Raw genomic sequence first — 20,783 nt, forward strand, 5'->3', positions numbered from 1 at the left:
TAACAGAGAGGGTACCATTCCACTGGTCCATCCACCCACTTTTCCTCAACATGATGAGTAAGCCACAGATTGGGAAGTTTCGAAAAAATGACTCAGACAGCATTTTTTGGTTTTCAGTGTGACTCAAATTTGTCCAAAACCTTCTTGCTCTCATGGAGTCTCTAAAATGTATCAATTACTGTGTCTGCCTGCTCCTTTACTAGAACTGGGAACTCTTACTTTTGATCACATGCACAGTTTACTGTCTAACTAGCATTGCAAAAAATGCATGTCATAGTGGTGCCACAAGAAATCAAACGAGTAATACAGGACCTGGGCAGCCAAACTTCATGGCCTCAGCCATAAGTGTCAACTCATTACTGATTTCTGTAATGATTCTTATGCAGATTGTATGGTGCACAACATGATTATCTGTTTAGCTCTGGACAAGGAAGTGCGCCAGAAGGCTTTACTATGTGAAAACCCCCTGTTGGCAAAGGTTTTGCCAATAGTACAATCTTCTGAAGTTTCTCATGCAGCAGGGGACCAAATTAAAATGTGGGCGATCGGCAGTAGGGTCACAAGATGTGCCCATTAGGACAACTGATGGCTTGCACAAGGAAGCGGCAGTGGTGGTGGTAAACATGTGGGCCCAGTGCCAAGCAGACCAAGGCTGGCCCAAGCAGCCTTGACCACCACAGCACCAGCGTCAGCATTCTCTGTTACTGTCATCTCCTTTCTGTTTTGTCCAGCATGAATGTTCTGCATGCCCTAAGTGCTGGGCTACTTGTAATGCTTGCCAGAAGCAAGGCCACATAGTGTCCACATGTCATTTGCTGAAGATTGCCCAGGATATGGATATGGGCATAAACTATGTGGCTCCAATGCTTGTGACTACTCCCAAGTTGTTTATTGAGTTATGTGTTGTTTGCCAAGTGCTCCAACCACAGGCTGACACAGGTGCTGCAGTAATATTATTGAATTCTCAAACATATGTGAGTTTATGCTCACTTCTGTTGAAGTGGATCACATGGAGGAGGTCAGTTGTAATGAACAGAACATTGTGTTGTTTGGACAATTTATGGCATCTTTCTCTTACAAGACAGTGGTTCATTCCATTACATTTTTGGTGGTTGCTGATGTTGGTGTTGGGAACTTGTTCAGGATGGATGCATTTCAGGGACTTGGATTTTCTATCACTGATGCAGTTCACCTTGTGTCTGATCAGGTACCATATTCTCAATATAAAATACATTGTTTGGAGTTTTCATACTTGTTTCCAAAAGGTAAAGGGTATGTTTACAAATTTTCTGCTCATATTTCTTTGAAATCCATGGCTCAGTCTCACTTTTGTCGTGCATGTTCCATTACTGTTGCCCTAAAAGATCAAGTGAAAAAAGAACTGAGCAGACTTCAATCACTATGGGTGGTACAACCTGTTATGGCTAGTGAATGGTGGTCTCATCTGGTCATCTGGTTGAAAGTCGTCAGGGAAACTTCGCCTCTGTGGCGACTTCAGGACAAGTCAACATGCAGTTGGTTGTGGATACATATCCTCTTCCACCCCAGGAGGAACTGTTGTTGAAAATTTTGGGTCACCGGTGCTTTTCTAAAATTGATATGTCTGAATTGTATCTGCTATTTTCCAACGATTTTATAGCAACTGTTTACAGTGTAACCTCACAAAATCTCAGCTTTTTCAACCTTCTCTTGTTTATTTGGTGTTTGAGGTCTTGTAGGATGGTTTTCACCCTCTACCAGATCACCTCACTGTTATGTCTACACCCTGCCCCTAATTCATGAAGGAGCTTCAGACCTTCTTAGGTTAGATGGCCCACTACTATAAATTCCTGCTGGAGGTGGCCACATTGGCCCTCCCATTGCATGCCTTGTTATGCAAGAATGTATCTTTCTGCTGGAGCTGGGACTGTGAACATGCTTTTCAAATGTTGAAATCCAAACTGCTCTTTGCCCCTTGTTTAGCTACATTCTCTCTGTACCTAAAATACTTGTTGCTTCTGCCTCCAAATCTCTCACTTTGGCCCAGCAGCATTACTCTCAGGTGGAGAGAGAAGCTCTTACCATCGGCTATGCTCTCTGGAAATTTTATGTTTTTTGTATGGCTCAAAGTTTCATCTTATTACTGACCATAAACCCTTGGTTTCCATATTTAACCCTCCCATTTTCTTGCCTGACAAGGCAGCAAACCGCTTAAAATTCTGGGTGCTGCTCTTGTCTCACTAGAATTATGAAATCAATTTTCAACCTATGTCTAATCATACCAATGTGCATGCCTTGTCACACCTTCCTGTGGGTCCTGATCCTGACGTTGACCATGAAGAAATCCTTTGCTTCCATCTTGACATTGAAAAGCAGGCTGTGGTTGAGGGTTTCCCAATAATGAGCTCGAGCATAGTGCCTGGAGTTGCTGCTGAGCATGTTCCCCACTAGGTGGTTTGGTCTGTTGAATAGAGCTGGCCAGATACACCATGGGGTTGGGCTGCAGACCTTCTGTGGAATTATTTTTCCTTACAGTATTGTCTCTATGGTCCCAGAGCAGTCATTTCTGCTGCATTACTGCGTGAGGTTCTACACCTTATCCAGGGCAATTGGGAAATTTCACACACTGAACTGTTAGCTAGAAGACATGTTTTTTCGCCAGGGATTGATGGTGAAATTGCTGGTTTTGTCACAGCTTGTCAGCAGTGTGCCAGGTAACTCCCAGAGTGGGACTGTTCCCCTGGCCTGCTCCCAACCATCTACGCAAACACATTTGTGTAGACTTTGTGGGTCCCTTCTTGAATTCCTATAGTCTCTTGGTTGTGGATGCATTTTCCTGGTTTCCTTAGATTCTGCAGTATGCGTTGACCTCAACTGAGGTCACAATTCATATGCTTTTTGATAGGTTTTCTATTGAGGGATTGCCTTCTAACTTAGTTTCCAATAATGGGCCCAAGTTTGTTTCTCTAAGCTTTCAATTGTTTAGTTCCTGTCATGGTATTCATCACGTTACAGCTCCACCATTCCACTCTCAGTCAAATGACAAGTCAAAATGACTCCTGCATATGTTCAAGTCTCAAATGAAAAGGTCTTTTGTGGATTCTTCACTGGACGATGCCTTTCTCCATTTTCTGAGCACTTGGAACATTTCATGCCTATGAGGCTGCAGAGCCCAGCTGAGATGCTTCATAGCCAGCAGCCGTGCACACTCTTCCACGTTCTGCAGCCATGCTTTAGTGCCTGCCCGGCACCTTGTTCCACCCCTTCCATTGGCGCTGGCTGCCGCTGCTCCGCATATGATGGATGTGTCTCTCGTCAGGCCACTGGCAGCTCCTCCATCACCTGGGTGCTTGCTTCAGCACTGACTGTCTCACTCCATGTTCATCCAGTTGTAATGCTGACATCAGTTGTTCTGTGTCTTGTTACATGTGGTTTCAAGAGAGGCTTATTTCCATTACTGTTCAGAGGTTTATGAATAAAAATAATAAAGTCATATTTGTGTTATCTGTATCAGTTTCATGTATTACTTGGTTACTACAGAAACCACTTTGGCAATCATAGTTTTACAAATCCAATAAAATATGTAATTTGAATGTAGCAGCAGTAAAACTACCACTACAGAAGTAAGAGGGTTGTCATCAATGAACTATGGTATGCTGACCTCAAAAAATGTCACACAAGCTGCATGATATTGAATGCAAGACAAAATGCTAGAGACATTTTGTTAGTACTGTAACAGCAGTCACAAGTTCTTAATTTTCATATTTGTACTAAAATCTACGAAGTGTAGAAATCGACTACAGAAAAACATAGCATGGTCCTGTAGCTACAGCTGAGAAGTACATGCAATCAGTCTCAGAAAATTAGTATGTTCACAGATGGCATTGTAGCACTGGATTACATGACAATCTTAAAAAATAAAATAAAATACTGTATCATCCAATGTCATAATTTATCGGTAGCTTAAGCAATATTGAGATAACATAAATGGTAACTTACATAAGATAACAATAATACAAACAAAGAAGGCCACAACTGCATCTGTGCCCAGTTTTATTGTTAGTTCATCTTGCAACATCTCACAGTTTACACCACCATATTTTTTTGGACACACACAACTATAACGGAGATCAGGTTCCTGGTTTATACAAGTACCTCCATTCAGACAAGGCATATTCAAACATTCATTGTGGTCTATACAAGCATTTCCATCATGTGACAATGTTCTCCCTTCACCACATCTGAAAGATTAGAGAGAAAATTATTCAAAATGTAGTACACTTTACAAGGCAACGCAAATGAAAAATAAAGCTCTCATAATATTTGACTACTAACCAGAGACTCTGGTATTCCATAACTTATATGATTTGGGACTAGGATTAATAAAGTTTTGAAACTTTGCACTGGGCTTGAAAGTACATAAAAAAAAGTAAACAATTATCATCTTAAGATGATATTTATTTTGACAGCAAAGTAATAAAGCACAACTAAGGGACTTCACTCAAAATATAAGGTGCAATAACTATGTATGTTCTTCTATACAGCATGATAAACTAGCATATCACTGATAAAGTCAGACCTTTTCATACTGACAAAGTTTGCTGTTGACTGAAAGTTACTGTCAGCACATATTTCGGGTGTCACTCATTACACATTGTACAAGGTTATTGTCTGAAACTTGTGGTGCTGTCAATCACAATTATTCTCATGCATATTTCCTGATTAATAGTCCGATGCATATAGTAATGATCAAATTAGTGACTAACTCAATTTACTTAGATTTGCCGATAAATACACTAAGCAGCAGCCCAATGATGATTGGAAAAAGGAGCAGCTAAATGTTCTGATAAAAATATAATAAATAACTATGTTTTAAATAGCAAATGTTCCTTCACTGATGAGCTATTGAAGGCGTGGAGACAAAAAAAAAAAAAAAGGGGGGGGGGGGGGGGGTAACAAAATCGCTCATAGGAGGATCACCATGATCAATCACTCATTCATGATGCTGCACAGATGCCAACATTTTGATAATTATTCTGGAGAGTGGAATAAGTCAAAATGTACATCAATGTCTGCATGGTATTTGTGCTCAATCTAAAGGGATCATGATTAAATTACCAGGAAAGCTGATAATTTGTAAAAAGCTCTCATTTCCACATTTATATCCAATAAGGTTGCTTGCAACCTACTGGTTCTTTAATATTCATAAGACACTGATACTTATAAAGGCTGTAAGAAATGAGAACTCTTTTCAGTTAACACCATTACCCGTCATGCTGGAAATGAGTTTGCTGCAGTTTACACTAATCTCACAATGAGCCATGAGGTCATGCTGGTATCAGTGTCCACATCTAAATGCTGAACAAGGAATACTATTGAATTTTCTTTTTTAGCTACACAGTCATGCTCACATACACAAATGATGACACCTCAGACAACATTTTACTTTGATTGGCTTCATTTTCTTTATCTCTCTTGTTTACAATAGCACTGTTTTAAATGGCAGTTAAACAATCAACATTGCACCTTTCTAATGTAAAAAAAAGGTCCAGGATGAAAATTACCCTTTTTGCATTAGAAACTGTAATTATGTTTCATCAAACAATAAAAAAAAATGCATATATCCTCAGATTGCAGACATATGGAAATAATGATGGTAGTTGGAAGCAGATCTTATAAAACATATTTGACCTTGAAGAACTGGGAAATGTGTAAAACAATGTTGTTGAAGCACTCTGTGAGTTTCAAGAACCAGGACTGACAGTAATACACAATCCTCTAATACCTGAAATAAGGAACCGTTATGACATACTGTATCATCAATTTGCAAAACAGGAACACTTGCAAATTCATATTACCACAATGAAGCTATGGAACTGCTTAGGCTAGTGTTCACAGATGTTCAAATAACATACAGGAATGCAGCCAGGCAACACCTTTGACAATTGTTAATATTTCGAGATATGCATATCCTACCATTTCTAAGGCACAAATGCAGCAAGGAAGTGCTGTGCAAGGGAACTGAAAACCTCAATTTGAAGAATTTAATTTCAATGGTGTCCTTAATAACACTATTCCAGAATCTCCATGTTGTTATATTCCAAATGATGACCATTGCTGAGGCAACTGCTCAGCTGTTGGAAGTGTTTGTGATGTCTATGCTCAGTACACTGGTTCTCCTTGGTCCTGGCAATCTAAACAAAATTTAATATGCCACAACTGCAGGGAATACAATATCCACCTTAGACAAACTGAAAGAGACTTAATCTTATATGGTGACCAAAAAATACATTTCACATCATATTTCTGCAAAATATGAGAAATCCTTTTGGAAGTGCTTCCAGCATAAGGCAAAATGGCTGTAAACTTTGGTCCCACCTCTGCATTATCATCATTCACTTGATGTGTTGTCAATCAATAGTGCAATGGACATGTTATCATTATTTCACTATAACTATTCTGACAAAAGATGGCTCTGAGATGGCCTAACTCATGCGACTAACTTTAAGGTCTAAAATGACAAGGCCCCTGTGAACCAAGGTATAAAACACCCCTTCACATTGAGTCAGGTGGTGACAACTATCAGCCTTTAAATAGAAAGTGGTGTGATTTGGTTACCTATAAGCTGCATTTTCCCATGTACAATCAGCTATTTTTCTGACCCACACATCAAGAAAGAGAACACAGCCATTCTTCCCACCTCCACTTTGAAATGAATATTCAAGTGAACTGAATCCAGGTGTTCTAAAATGCCATTTAAATTCTTGATATCACGAGGCCAAACAGCAAAAGTATTTTAAATATACTGAAAGGGGAGGGGGGGTTAAAATAGCTCTGTTAATTCAGTGTCAAGCCTAACATCAATTAACCATAACAATTCAGACAGAGAATGCAAATAAACATACGAGTCATTCAAATGCAATCCCTCTAATTGGTGTAAGAAATATGCTGGGTTCTTAATGTGATGCACACATCGACCTCCTATTGAGCTCAACAGAGTTTCAAGGAATTTTGCTATATGATATGTCATAGCAAGAATGTTTCTCACAATAGGCCTAAGAAAAACACCTCCCTTGTAGATCTTTGGCTGCTCATATACTTTAGTGGGGACCCCACAGTAAGAATTAAGACTCTTCATAATCTCCTACAACAAGGAACTTTTCTTCGGGATGATCTTTCCTTTGTGGGGGACCAGAACCACACAGAATTTTTTGAAAGAAATAATTTCTGCTGTTTGGCTGTTAAGGTACATCAGGCATTTCTTAATGGTTCAACATGCATCTGAGAATGGCTAGAAAGTTGAAATCATGATTGTGTACAATACATGAGCAATTAACAGTCAAATGGTGGAAATTTCTTTGAAAAAATTTTCCTCAGGGTATTGATAGTCTTTCTCTCAACACTTTTTGTAGGGTCAGCACTGAGCCCATGATATGCTGAATCAGAGAGTAAGCACCGCACTTTTTAAACATAATCCAGCTTCTCCAACACCACTGTAGCACTGCCCTTGTCCTTGGGTAAAATAGCAACACATGGATACACTCTAAGTGAACATAAAGCATCCCCCTCTCAGCTGCTGTTATATCAATCTTGGGTGAAGGTGCCCCAGTCAACACAACATGCTTCCTGCCTCAACTCCTCTTCAGCATTAGAAGGTACTTCAAAAACAGCCTGTTCAATATATCTTATAAAATCAGTGACTAGTAAACACTCAGACATCAGAGCAAAATCTAAATCTTTCCCTACCACAGATAAAGCTCAGTCATGACAACTTTCTTCCCTGAGAATGAACACATAACATTGAGATATAATAATAGACACTGAGCCACTGAAACATTCAGATTTCACCAAATGCCATACAGTTATAAAATGAAATTTATAGTCAGACTGTGACCATGAAGCACCCCACCATCCAGCCAATCCCAAGAAAATGGTGAAGTTTTTTGAGCAGTCAATAAATGAAGCTAAAATAATTCCTTGAAAACAAAATCCAACTGTTGGCAAGTGAAATTGGCTAAACCAGCCTGTTGCTTGATGCTCTGCAACCCAAGGTTTTAAATTCCTTGTGTAGCACTTCTTTTGCAGCATTTGTCCTTAAAAATGACAGGGTGTGCACCAGTTGAAATATTGACAACTGTCAAAGACATAATCCAGATGCAGTCGTCTAAGTTATATGAACATTTTATATGCCAGTAGAAACTCATGTTTCACACTGTTTACAGATGAGTTCTTTCAACATGTAGGTAATGAAAATAATGATAATTCAGAGAGTATTCTTCTAAGAAAATTAAAATGGACAAATTACAATCTGTCACTGGAGAAAAGTACACTTAAGATAACTAACAGTCTTTTTCATAATTTTGTAATAATAGTGGTAATAATAATTAATAAAGTAATAATTTCATTCTCATTAAAGCATTAAAGCAACAGGCAAAGTCAAATGCATAGTACACTTGTTAAACTGATAAACGCAAAGGTCCCCTCCATAACTTTTAGCCCTACACTTTTCTCCATTACTAAACTGATAATTCTGTCGTGTCTCAGGATGCATTCTATCAACTAATCCCTCTTTTGTAGACAAGTAGTGCCATAATGTTCTTTTTTCCTCAGTCTGAACCAGTATGTCTCCATTAGTCACTCAATCTACCCACTAATCCTCGGCATTTTTCTGTAGCACCATATATCAACAGGTCCTATTCCCATCTAGCCTGAACTGCTTAACATCCACATTCCACTTCCAAACAAGGATAGATGAAGACAGACAAATACTTCCAGAAGAGTTTTCCTGACTTAAATTTACAGTAGATGTTGACAAATTCATCTTATTCAGTCTGCTTTTTATGTCCTCTCTACTCTGGCCATTGCCAGTTATTTCACTGCTCAAACAGCAAAACTCATCTTAAAGTTTTAGTGTCTCATTTTCTATTCCAATTCCTTCAGGATCACCTGAGTTAATTTGAATACATTTCATAATGCTACTTTCACTTTTGTTGATATCTAGCTTATAATCCCTTCTCAAGGCACTATGAGTATAAATTCCATTCAATTGCTCTTCCAAGTCCTTTGCCACATCTGACAGAATCACAATGTCATAAGCAAACCTTTAAGTATTTATTTCTTCTCCCTGAACTTTAACCTCCTTTTCAAATTTCTCCTTGGATTCCATCACTGCTTGCTCAATTTACACATGGAATAACATCAGCAAGATGCAAAAACCTTGTGTCACTCCCTTCTCAGCCATTACTTTTCATGACCTTCACCTCGTATAATTTCAGGTTGGTTTCTGAACAAGTTGTAAACAAACTTTCACTACTGTATTTTACCCTCGCTACCCTCAAAATAGTTTTGTGTTCCATGAATCATTCCTTTTGAATTGCAGTGAATTATTTAAAACAAACTTTATGAGTGAATAAATGTACTGTGAGACAGTAGTCACCAGTATTAACTCCTTAGATAGATTCCAAGGTGATTGTTGGTGAGCATCACATATTATTCGTGCAGCACTTGCTCAACAATGAAGACTTTCTTTCTTAAAAGCGAGTTAGAACAATATTCCATAAGACATTATTGAAGGAAACCATGCAAAATATATGAGCCTATTGATTTGACTCTCCTTAATATTTGCAATGATTTGAAGTACAAATCAAGCTGAACTAAATTGTTTTAGAAAGAAAGATACTTTTCCAGTTTAAATTCAAATAAGTACCTTGAGTGCACTGGTCTTCATCACAACTGGAACTCACAACTCACACCATCCTTGCATCACATGACAGGTGTGGAACCTCTGAGCTAACAAGCCACTGCAGAGAATAGTCCCTACAACATTGTCAAAAGCTTTCTCTAAAGCTGTTTTTGTTCTGGTCTTCAGTCTGAAGATTAGTTTGTTACAGCTTTCCATGCTATTCTAACCTGTACAATGCTCTTCTATGTACCACAATGTACATCCCTTTCAACATGCTTACTGTATTAATGCCTTGGTCTGCCCCTACAATCCTTAGCCACCACATTTCCTTCTGTTACCAAATTGACAACTCCTTCATGCCTCAGCATGTGCCCTATCAACCACCCCCTTCTTTCAACCAAGGTGACCACAACTTACTTTCTCCCCAATCCAGTTCAGTTATTCAATATATCCACTTAATCTTCAGCATTTTTCTGTACCACTACATTCCAAAAACTCCTCTTCTTATCTGAACTAGTTATTGTCAACATTTCACTTCCATAAAAGATTAACTCCTATCAAATATCTTAGCAAAGACTTTCCAACCCTTAAACTCATTTTGTTGTTAACACATTCCTCTTTTCCAGAAATGCTTTCCTTGCCTTTGGCTATCTGCATTTTACATCCTCTCTAATTTTGCCATTGTCAATTATTTCTCTGCCAACCAGCAACACTGATCTACTACTACGGTATATTGATAAATTTCACTTATGGACCGTCTGACAGCAACTGAATAAAACACAATTTTAGTGCCATACGCGTTTCGCCTTTATTTTCTGCAAGGCATCATCAGTGGCCTGGAATATGTACATATGTTAGCTATTTTATTTACATTTTTGTCACTGTGCCTATAGGTTATAAACAGTTCTGGTGGTTGGTATTTCCTATTAAGTAGTAATGTTTTGAACTTACAGGTTGCGTAGAGAGTTTCTTACATATTACGCTCCTGTTGCATTTTTGGTGTTGTTCTTCTTCATATGAGCGCCAATTTGCTGTTTTTCCACATTCCACAGCACTATGCACTGAACGTTTATTTTTATGCAATGTTTTGGTTTCTGTTGCCGACTGTCAAATGTTTTTGCCAAAGATCGAATATTACTGCCAAACTTATGAGTGTAACTATTGAAGAATCTGTGGTCTATTCGTGTATGCATTTGTGTGTGCGTTTGTGTGTGTGTGAGTGTTTTTTGGTGTGGTATTAATTTAATTTAATTTTATTGTATTTATTTATTTATTTTTGTTTTTGTCCTGTGTATGAGTGTGTGTGTGTGTGTGTGTGTGTGTGTGTGTGTGTTTTGGTGTGATATATACTTTTTTGTGCTGTGTGTGTGTGTGTGTGTCTGTCTGTATTTTGGTGTTATTTTGGTGTTATATATATATATATATATTTTTTTTTTTTATTAAGTTATCATTTCCTTTATTAAGTGTAGTAGGGATCCTGTGCTGATGTGTGTTTGTTCATTTATCACATGTTTGTTTTCTGCTATGGCTTTCTGGATGTGGAAGTTTTCTTGCATTTGTATAAGATGTTTGTCATGGTTGCTTATTCTCATTATTTTCATTTCTTGTTCCATGTTTGTAGGATGATGGTTGTAGTGTTTTAAATGCTCTGCAAATGTGGAATGGTTTGTTTCATACTTCCAACATCTGATATGTTCTTTGTATCTTGTTTCAAAATTCCTGCATGTCATGCCTATGTAAACTGCATCACAACTTTGACATTCAAGTTTATATATTCCTGATTGTTGGAATTTGTCCCTCTTGGTAGCTGGCTGGCTTAGGTGTGATTGAAGGGTTTGCCCAGGCTTATATGCTATTTTGAAGCCCTGTCTCTTTAGGATGTTTGCAACTCTGTGTGTTAGTTTATGTGTGTAGGTCATGGTGTACCATCTGGTTCTTTTCTGTGTGATGTTGTCATTGTGTGTGTTTGTTGAGTGTGTTTGTAAGTTTTCAGCTTGTAAGTTCTTTTGTATTGTGGAAATGTTGTGTTTGTTTTTTATTTGTGTTTTTATTTTTTGATTGAGCCTGTGTACCACATGTGTGTCATACCCATTGTTCCTAGCTATTTGTATGATCGTGTTCATTTCTTGTTCATAGTTTCTCTTGCTGAGTGGGATTCTGTTTAATCTATGTAACATGTATCTTAGTGCTGCAAGTTTCTGGCTTTGGGGGTGGTTGGATGTGGAATGTATTATTGTGTCTGTGGCTGTTGGTTTTCTAAAGATGTTAAATGTATATTTTCCATTTTCTTTTTTAATTGTAATGTCAAGAAAATTTATTTGATTTTCTTTTTCTTTTTCAAGTGTGAATTTTATGTTCTTATGAGCTTTGTTTAATTCTGAATGGAGTTCATTTATTTTTTCACTTGATTCATCTACCAGACAAATAATGTCATCCACGTATCTGTACCAATATATGATTTTGAAACTTTCATTTGTGGTTATCTTATCAAATATCTGATTTTCAAGGTGACTGATGAAAATGTTTGCTAGTGTTCCTGATATTGGGGATCCCATGGGCAGTCCATCAGTTTGTAGATAATATTCTACTACATTTAGTGTCTCGATTCCTAATTTAAGCCCCTCAGCATCACCTGATTCAAATCAGTTACACTCCATTAACCTCACTTTACTTATAACTGACGTTCATCTTATAATCCCTTTTCAAGACACTATGCATTCTGTTCTGTTCTGTTCTGACTCTTTGGTGTCTCTGCCAGAATTATACATTATAGTCTGCCTCAAAAGTTGAGTGATCAATTTTGAAGCAGCCAGAAAACTTACTTGCTGTACAATTGCAGCTAGGGGAGCATATCTGGCAGTGATACGCAAATCTTATTTTTTTCTGCTGCGTCGTGTTTGTCAGTGCAAACTCAGATACTTAACAGTAATTGTTCTGTACAATTCCAATTTTTGTCATTGTCTTCTATTATGATTATAAATATACTATGTATTAAAAATAACAGAAGTTAGATTTGTTATGTAATTTACTTTTATTAATACAGACATTGTCTTCTGTGTAAAAAAAAGTGGCTCTTACAAGGAGATCAGCAGACCTTGTTTCAACCCTCAGCTCTGTCAGATTCTTCTCACAGTATTGTATCTCCCATCTCATCTACTTCCTCTATGCTTTCTGCAGTCTGTCATCTCATCCCATCACCGCGCAAGCTGCCAAAGCGGTGTCAACTCAAGTGACTTGCACTAGGTGACTGGTCTATCCAGCAGGAGGCCCTAGCCACATGACATTTAATTTCACAATGTTATAAACAAATATTAAAGTTTTTATTTTTTCATCATGAACTTGAATTCACTTTCAAAATTTATCTTTGGTTTCCTTTACTGCTAACTCAATGTAAAGAATGAATAACAAGGTGGATATGTTACAGCCCTGTCTCACTTCCATCTCAACTACAGTTTCCTGCCATGCCCTTCTACTCTTATAACTGCAGTCTGGTTTCTGTACTATTTGTAAATAATTTTCCACTCCCTGTATTTTATACCTCCTACCTTCATAATTTCAGAGTGTACTTCAGGCAACACTGTCAAAAGTTTTCTCCAACTCTACAAATGCTATAAATATAGGTTTGCCTTTCCTTAACCTCTCTTCTAAAGATAAATCACAGGGTCAGTATTGCCTTGTGTGATCCAACATTTTTCTGGAACTCAAATTCATCTTTCCCAAGGTCAGCTTGTACCAGTTTTTCCATTCTTCTATAAAAAATGTGTATCAATATTTTACAACCATAACTCATTAAATTAATAGTACGATAATATTCTCAGCTGTCCACTCCAGCTTTCTTTGGATTTGGAACTATTACATTATTTGTTACGTCTGAGGGTATTTTTCCCATCTTATGTACCTCATACACCATACAAAAGAGTTTTCTCATGACTGGCTCTTACAAGGAGATCAGTAGACCTTGTTTCAACTCTCAGCTCTGTCAGATTCTTCTCACAGTATTGTATCTCCCATCTCATCTACTTCCTATATGCTTTCTATAACATAGCCTTTTAGATTATTTCCCTTGTATAGCCCCCCATCCCCCACTACACAGAACAGGGCTTGAAGGCTCAACAGTATTAACTGACTACAGTGTCATCCTCAGCCCACAAGCATCACCACATGTAGATATGGAGGGACATGCAGTCAGCACACCGCTCTCCCTGCCATTGTCAGGTTTTGTGACCAGAGCCACTACTTCTCAATCAAGTAGCTCCTCAACTCTGGCAACCTGGATACGAGCATGAGGTGTGCTTGCTTGTGTGAATGAATGGTGTGTGTTTATCTTTTCCAATGAAGGCTGGGGCCAAAAGCTTATGTGTAAGGGTCTTTTAATTGTGTCTGCCTCCAACTTAGCGTGTTGTCTTTATGGTACACAGCAATCTAGCCTTTCCTACATTGTTCATGTTCCTATCTGGAGTTTCCATTGTTCAACATTACGAAAAGTCATAAGAGATGCTTTTGCAGAAGTGTAGGTGTTTTATATGAACACAACAACAGTTACATGACCGCACTCATAGTTAAAGGAGATGTTCAAAGTGTTGTTCTTGTACCCAGACGCAGGTGTCTACCTGTCACTGCAATGAGTTCCAAATTCTTTCAGACATACCTGGATTATTCCACAATTCTTGACAACACTGACAAGAGTCTGCTCCAATGCTTCAACCATGTTAACTGGAGTGGTGTACACAACACCTTTAAGGTGGTCCCAAACATAGAAATCACCGGGGTTCAGATCTGGTGATCTTAGAGGCCATGGTAAAGGTTCTTCTCACCCAGTCCATCTTTGACCATTTCAGAGCATTAAATGATGTCTCACCATAGCAACAAAATGTGCAGATATTCCATAATATATGTACTGTGTCCTCTGTTATTGCTCTAAGGGAATACCCTCAAGCAGTCCACTAAAATGATCACACAGAAATCAAAGACAATTCCATCAATTTAGTTAGTTTGGTAGCAATAAGGCCATACCTAGTACCCCTAATCACATGTTAAATGATTTCACTGATCACTATTACCAAGACTCATGAATACCATGTGGGCTGGAGCCAAGATGACTCCAAATGTGACAACTGTGATAATTAAAAACACCATCATGAGTGCACACTGCTTCAGCTCTAAATAAAAAGTTATTGTGAAACACAGGATTGCCTACAGTTTGTTGTTGCATCCAGTGATTGAACATTAATCAAGGACCAATGTCCATCTCACTAAGACAATGAACACACTGGAGGTGGTACAGATACATTGCACTGTGATGCATTATTCTCCGAACACTACTGTGGGACATTTCTGGAATTTGTGTCACAAATCTCCATGAAATTCAAGAAGAGTATTTGAATGCTTCCAGCATCACATATTCAAGCACAAGTATAATTCATGCCATCCTACTGTTCTCACACCATGTCAAAGCTCCCAGTTTCTTGGAGGTGTCAATGCAACCTTATAAATGTTTCACTTTCGGGATACCTTCAAGCAGTGTATGCATCTTGGTACTAGCATGCAGGTTCCTGCGCATTGTTGTTAGCTGTAATATACATGAAATGCATATCTACTTACTCCTTATTACTGTAAGTTCCACATTACCACCAACGCTGGTGCAATGCAACTGATGATCTGCAAACTACTAACTGTGTACTGTACTGTTGTAACTATTCTGTTTACAATTCTGTATCTCAATAATGTAATAAAGGACTACATCATGGATCAGCATAGAGTATTTACACAGTATCATGTCAGTATTGCCTGATAAATGCAAAGTCACAGTTATGTCACAATGAATTCATTTGCAAGTCTATGTTTACTGAGAACTATTATTTCTATATCATGTACCTACAACTGCGTGCATCTATGACGTAAATTATGATAATCGTATATATTCCTTCCACCTTCCAGCTCCCCCCTCTTTGCTTACAAATGGTTTTCCATCTGAGAACTTCATATTCACACAGCTACTTCTCTTTCATCCAAAGGCCTTTTTAATTTTCTTTTAGGTGGTGCCTTTTTTCCCTTGTTATACATTCTTCCTCTAGCCACTAATGCTTAGCCATTTTGCACTTCTTGTCAATCTGCCAGGAAGTTTTTTTTTAGATGTTTGTATTTCCTTTCACCTGCCAGATTTTTATAATTAATTTTTATAATTAAATGCAGTGTCTCCTGTGATATCCAAGGATTTCTACAAGGCCTCATCTTTCTGCCTGTCTCACCCTCTGCTGCCTTCACTGTTTCATCTCTCAAAGCTACCCATTTTTCTTCTGCTGCATTCCTTTCCCCTGTTTCAGTCAGCCACTACATAATGCTCCCTTTACAACTCTCAGCAATATTTGGTTCTTTCAGCTTATCCACATCCCATCTCCTTAATTTACTACCATTTTGCATATTCTTCAGTTTTCATCTATAGTTCATAACCAATAAATTATGGTAAGAGTCAACATCTGCCTCTGGAAATGTCTTACCGCTTATAATCTGGTTTTAAAACCTTTGTCTTACCACTATATAATTAATCTGAAAACCTCCAGGTCTCAGCCATGTATATGACATTCTTTCATGGTTCTTAAACCAAGTATTGGTGATGATTAAATTATGCACTGTATGCAATTCTACCTGGTGGTTTCCTCTTTCTTTCCATTTCCTGTCAGTCTATATTTTCCAAGTGTTTTTCCTTCTCTTCCCCCATCACAATTAGATTTTCATCTCCATTAACTGTCTGAATAATTTCACCCATCCCATTACGTGTTCTTTCAAGTGCTTCATTATCTGTAGAGCTAGATGGCATATAAACTTGTAATTCTGTGGTGGATGTTGACTATATGTCTGTCTTGATTACAATAATGTGTTGACTATGCTGTTCATGCAGCTTATCTGCATTCCTGTTTTCTTATTCATTATTAGACCAGCTTCTGCTTCACCTCTACCGGATTTTGTATTTGTAAGTCTGTACTCAACTGATCAGAAGTCCTACTCTTCCTTCCACAGCACTTCACTAATTCTCACTGTATCCAACTTCAACCTATCCATATCTCTTTTTAAATTTGCTGTCCTCTTTAGCTGATTAAGAGACCTAACAATCCTTGTTCAAAACCATAGACGGCCAGTTTTGTTTTTCTTGATGACAACATCCTCCAACACAGTACTTGCTGAGAGATTGGAATAGAGGACTATTTTACCTGTTGAATATTTTGTCCAAGATGATTACATCATCATTTAATCATATAACAGAGCTGCATCTCTTGGGGAAAATAATGGTTGTAGTTTCTCCTTGCTTTCAGCTTTCAATCTCCTATACAGGGTGAATATATAAAGTCCGGGAACACTTTCTATTATTTATTGCACAAGAACTAAGCATTGTACAGATGTCATATACATTGCATTTTGAAGAGAAATTCTGAAAGTTTTTATTTTACAAACAATCAATATGCGAACCTTGAGTGACCCAGCAGACATAAATACGGTAATCGAATTCTTGCCATACCCATCCCAGCATGGCATCGTCGACTGTGGCAGTCGCTTCCCATATTCTCTCCCGGAGCTCTGCTGCATCACGTGGTAGAGTCAGTACATACACCAGATCTTTAGTGTGTCCCCACAGAAAAAAGTCACACAGAGTGGGCTCTGGGGGAGGCCATTTCATGAAACAGCTGTCCCCTTCTGTAGCAAGGCCAATCCATCGATGCGGCAGCTCTGTGTTCAGGTACCCACGAACTTCATGATGAAAATGAGGTGGGGTCCCATCCTGCTGAAAGATGAACGGAGAGTCTGATTGCATTTGAGGGATCAGCCATCGCTGCAACATGTCCAAGTAGGAATATCCAGTGACAGTGCTCTCGGCGAAGAACAACAGCCCGTACAGTTTTCGACGTGACAAGGCACAACAAATATTTACTTTTAGGGAAACATGCTCAAATTCAATACATTTGTGTGGATGCTTTGTACCCCAGATTCAACAATAATGTCTATTCACTTTCCCATCAGTGTGAAAAGTGGCTTTATCACTAAAAATTAAGCAATTAACAATGCCATCCCCATTTTCTTTCAATTGTTGCAAATGCAAACAAAACTCAAAACGCTTATCTTTATCGTCATCACTGGGCTTCTGCACTAGCTCCAATTAGAATGGTTTCACAGACAGCTTGTTGGAGGACTTCCCACACCGTCATTGGAGCCATTTCAATTTCACAGGATGCAAGACGCACCAATTTCTTTGGACTCATATACGTCTCTCACTTCACTCACACTGGGACGTCCGCTTCTCTTTGTTGGGCACAAGCAACCCATGTAATGAATTTGTTTGGCCAGTGGTAAATGGCCTTCCTTGTTGGTGGCTTCTTAGGGTACTTGGTTCTAAACATCCATTGAACAGCCGTAGCACACTTTTTGTTGAACTCCAACACACAGAAAGCTCGTTCCACACCTGAACTCACCACATTTGCGACTAGCAGTGACTATCAGCAAATTACCAAATTATGCTGTGACGGTATAAATGAAAAAAGGCTTTCAGGGTTTCTCTTAAAAATGACATACACTCCTGGAAATGGAAAAAAGAACACATTGACACCGGTGTGTCAGACCCACCATACTTGCTCCGGACACTGCGAGAGGGCTGTACAAGCAATGATCACACGCACGGCACAGCGGACACACCAGGAACCGCGGTGTTGGCCGTCGAATGGCGCTAGCTGCGCAGCATTTGTGCACCGCCGCCGTCAGTGTCAGCCAGTTTGCCGTGGCATACGGAGCTCCATCGCAGTCTTTAACACTGGTAGCATGCCGCGACAGCTTGGACGTGAACCGTATGTGCAGTTGACGGACTTTGAGCGAGGGCGTATAGTGGGCATGCGGGAGGCCGGGTGGACGTACCGCCGAATTGCTCAACACGTGGGGCGTGAGGTCTCCACAGCACATCGATGTTGTCGCCAGTGGTCGGCGGAAGGTGCACGTGCCCGTCGACCTGGGACCGGACCGCAGCGACGCACGGATGCACGCCAAGACCGTAGGATCCTACGCAGTGCCGTAGGGGACCGCACCGCCACTTCCCAGCAAATTAGGGACACTGTTGCTCCTGGGGTACCAACGAGGACCATTCGCAACCGTCTCCATGAAGCTGGGCTACGGTCCCGCACACCGTTAGGCCGTCTTCCGCTCATGCCCCAACATCGTGCAGCCCGCCTCCAGTGGTGTCGCGACAGGCGTGAATGGAGGGACGAATGGAGACGTGTCGTCTTCAGCGGTGAGAGTCGCTTCTGCCTTGGTGCCAATGATGGTCGTATGCGTGTTTGGCGCCGTGCAGGTGAGCGCCACAATCAGGACTGCATACGACCGAGGCACACAGGGCCAACACCCGGCATCATGGTGTGGGGAGCGATCTCCTACACTGGCCGTACACCACTGGTGATCGTCGAGGGGACACTGAATAGTGCACGGTACATCCAAACCGTCATCGAACCCATCATTCTACCATTCCTAGACCGGCAAGGGAACTTGCTGTTCCAGCAGGACAATGCACGTCCGCATGTATCCCGTGCCACCCAACGTGCTCTAGAAGGTGTAAGTCAACTACCCTGGCCAGCAAGATCTCCGGATCTGTCCCCCATTGAGCATGTTTGGGACTGGATGAAGCGTCGTCTCACGCAGTCTGCACGTCCAGCACGAACGCTGGTCCAACTGAGGCGCCAGGTGGAAATGGCATGGCAAGCCGTTCCACAGGACTACATCCAGCATCTCTACGATCGTCTCCATGGGAGAATAGCAGCCTGCATTGCTGCGAAAGGTGGATATACACTGTACTAGTGCCGACATTGTGCATGCTCTGTTGCCTGTGTCTATGTGCCTGTGGTTCTGTCAGTGTGATCATGTGATGTATCTGACCCCAGGAATGTGTCAATAAAGTTTCCCCTTCCTGGGACAATGAATTCACGGTGTTCTTATTTCAATTTCCAGGAGTGTATGTATGATATCTGCACAGTGTTTGGTGCAATAAATAATTGAAAGTGTTCCCAGACTTTATTTACACCCTGTATATTGTGTGTTTAAATGCGTGTTTAGAAATATCTTGTACAACTAGTGGCAAGTTATTAAACAATTTATGCCCTACTAGCTCACAATCATTCACTGGTCTTGGTAATCTATTGCACGAGGAGGGTGGGGGGGGGGGGGGGGGGGGGGGAGGTGATGCACATCATGATTTTTCTGCTTAGTAAATGAACAGAGGTTAACATGGTTTATGCAAAGAGTCAGTAATTACTCGTTTGGCTTCTTACTGCAATAAAAAGATCTCATGAACAGGGTTGCTCCATTAGAAAATGCATAGAAGAAGTCGAAAATTAAGAGACGTAATATAGACTACAGGAACATGTTCTTAAGTAATGAATCACTATAGATGACTTACCACTAATATACTTCACATTTCATCGTGAAGGTAACTTATCATGTACAACCAACAACTTGATACAACTACCATTATCAGAGGAAAATTTGGCTTTTAAACTAAAATTATTTGCTGTGTTTTGTTTCACTAACCAAAAATTCACGCACTCTAAACCAACAAGATTTTGAGCAGGTTATTGAGGTAACTGTAGCTGTGAAAGATTATAAATTTCCTGTTGAACCAAGCAGCACAGCCTTAGAGCTCAAAAATTAGGGCAGATCAGTTATCATATGTCATACCTTTCATTTTAGACAACTTACTTACAATTATCCAGAGAGGACTTTCAAAGTTTAAGTCTATTGTGTCAAATACAATAAAATTCCAGCCAGTCTAGGAATGATACATATTGTCATGTGTAAATCACAATCAAGTCAAAATCCAGAGGCAGTATCACCAATGAAGTTTAACAATTAGTATTGAAAGCATATTTATTATTGACAACAACATACAACCAGAAGAGAACTGACTTCCTGGATGGAGAATGCAGCTATTTACACAAACATTGAATATTCCAGAATGCTGGTATATACACAAACACTGACATTCCAGAATAAACAAACTTTACAAATGCCAGATATTTCTAAAAACCTTCCAGAAAAGATAAGTACTACATAACAACTAATTGTTTGTGACTGAGTTTGAAGTGACAACCCACAA

The 20,783-nt window shown here is 39.5% G+C and overlaps 1 protein-coding gene across 1 annotated transcript in view; it reads right to left on the reverse strand.

Moving 5' to 3' along the window:
- LOC126484898 (neural-cadherin-like) overlaps positions 1-20,783 on the reverse strand; it is a 324,021-nt gene that overhangs the window by 71,404 nt on the left and 231,834 nt on the right. The window contains exon 27 of the mRNA XM_050108497.1: positions 3,979-4,220. Coding sequence (XP_049964454.1) covers positions 3,979-4,220 — 242 coding nt within the window. The remainder of the gene's footprint in view (positions 1-3,978; positions 4,221-20,783) is intronic.

The sequence above is a fragment of the Schistocerca serialis genome, chromosome 6, assembly GCF_023864345.2.
Source record: "Schistocerca serialis cubense isolate TAMUIC-IGC-003099 chromosome 6, iqSchSeri2.2, whole genome shotgun sequence".
Classification (NCBI taxonomy): Eukaryota; Metazoa; Arthropoda; class Insecta; order Orthoptera; family Acrididae; genus Schistocerca; species Schistocerca serialis.